General features: G+C 44.9%; 1 protein-coding gene across 1 annotated transcript; it reads right to left on the minus strand.

The window, feature by feature from the left end:
* Positions 1-6: 6 nt before the first annotated feature.
* LOC112616820 (leucine-rich repeat-containing protein 37A3-like) lies at positions 7-1,573 on the minus strand. Its single transcript, XM_025373639.1, has 2 exons — positions 1,035-1,573; positions 7-461 (listed from the first exon to the last, which is right to left on the minus strand). Exons 1-2 carry the CDS (start codon positions 1,536-1,538, stop codon positions 249-251), a joined length of 717 nt encoding a protein of 238 aa, XP_025229424.1. The 5' UTR covers positions 1,539-1,573; the 3' UTR covers positions 7-248.
* Positions 1,574-1,591: the final 18 nt, after the last annotated feature.

The raw sequence follows: 1,591 nt of genomic DNA on the forward strand, positions 1-1,591 counted from the left end.
CATTTCAGCAACAAGGAAATAAATGAGTGGCAGAGTAAGGGGTGACTTGGTGAGTACATCCAATTGTTGACATCGTTTTGGGTGGGAAAATTTTGCTATTATATCAACTTCTTAAAATAGTCTAGTGGGATTAACTTGGTTTCATTTCACAGAGACCTCCTGGAAGCGAGAATCCTTTAAAATCATGGAATATACACTGCAGTAAAAGAACAAAGCGTACGTCAGCCTTAACCGACTGAAGAAGAATGTCAAGTAGCAGCAGGTGGGAAAGCGGCTTTGGTTTTCAGTTTGTGGGCTCTGAATCCACACAAAGACAGCACTGCATTCTGAAAACCTGAATTAATTGTTGTCCTTACCTGAATGAGGCAGAAAATTATAATCAAAGTCGTTAGTATTTCGGTCACAAATAATGCCAAGATGAGTTTGTTGTTATAGCCATATCCTGGAACTTCTTTTGTGAGCTAAAAAAAAAAAAAAAAAGAACAATTAAAAAAAAGAGAGAGCTAACTATTCAAAACCCCAGTATTCCAGGTGAGTAGCTTACAGGTTCTTTTTTTATTTTTTTGAGACAGAGTCTCACTCTGTCACCTAGTCTGGAGTACAGTGGTGCGAACACAGTTCACTAGACTCGACCTCCCTGGGCTCAGGTGATCCTCCCACCTCAACCTCCTGAGTAGCTGGGACTACAGGCATGTGTCATCACCCCAGCTAATTTTTTAATTTTTGTGGAGACAGGGTTTCACTGTGTTGGCCAACCTGGTCTCAAACTCCTGACCTCAAGTGATCCACCCACCCTGGCCTCCCAAAGTGCTGGGATTACAGGCGTGAGCCACCCCACCTCACCTACAGTTCATCTTGTGCACTAATCTATTTCACCCTCTACATGAGCAAAGTGGGAGATCACTGTCATGGCCGAAGTTACATGACCAGGACAAGCTATGGCCTGGGAGTCCCAGGTTCTCCTGTGTGGGCACTTTCCTGGCATACACTAAATGATGGCAAATCTGGGTCTCATGTTTCTGTGTCGTCCTCACCTCACTCAACCTCTGCTCTTTCTGTTCACTCTGGGCTTCCGTGCTCTCATTGATATAGTTCTCAGTTTTCCACTGTTCCGTATCCCATTCTTCCTTGGATGCCTTTACATCCTGCTGCTCACTGAGAAGCTTCATCAGGAGGCCTGTCCTGGAGATGAGCTTGGCACAGGTCACTTGCACACGGGTGTCAGAGCAGTCCATTTTCAAGGTCCGGATAACGTGAGAAATAAGCCTTCTCACATTGTTGTTGGGGATGAGGGACCGTAGCTGCTCGGTTAGCTGATTTTCAAACTGATCACCTGGGGATGAGAGCAACGGGTAATTGAAGCTTTTGGGCTCAGAGGACAGGTCAGTGCCCACATTGTTGTATTCCCATTGTGTCTGATTAGTTCGTTTAACAGCTGGCCCTAAGTTGAACGCAGTCCCAGCGGAATCTGCCTCAGGAGGAGGATTGTAGGTTGTGTTTTCAGAGATGGTGCCTTCTGGCATAGTAGTGTTTTCCATAGAAATGTTTTCTTCAAAGGCATTTCTTGCAGTTGTGTCTTTTACATTAGTGT

The sequence above is a fragment of the Theropithecus gelada genome, unplaced genomic scaffold, assembly GCF_003255815.1.
Source record: "Theropithecus gelada isolate Dixy unplaced genomic scaffold, Tgel_1.0 HiC_scaffold_10175, whole genome shotgun sequence".
In the NCBI taxonomy this organism is placed as follows: Eukaryota; Metazoa; Chordata; class Mammalia; order Primates; family Cercopithecidae; genus Theropithecus; species Theropithecus gelada.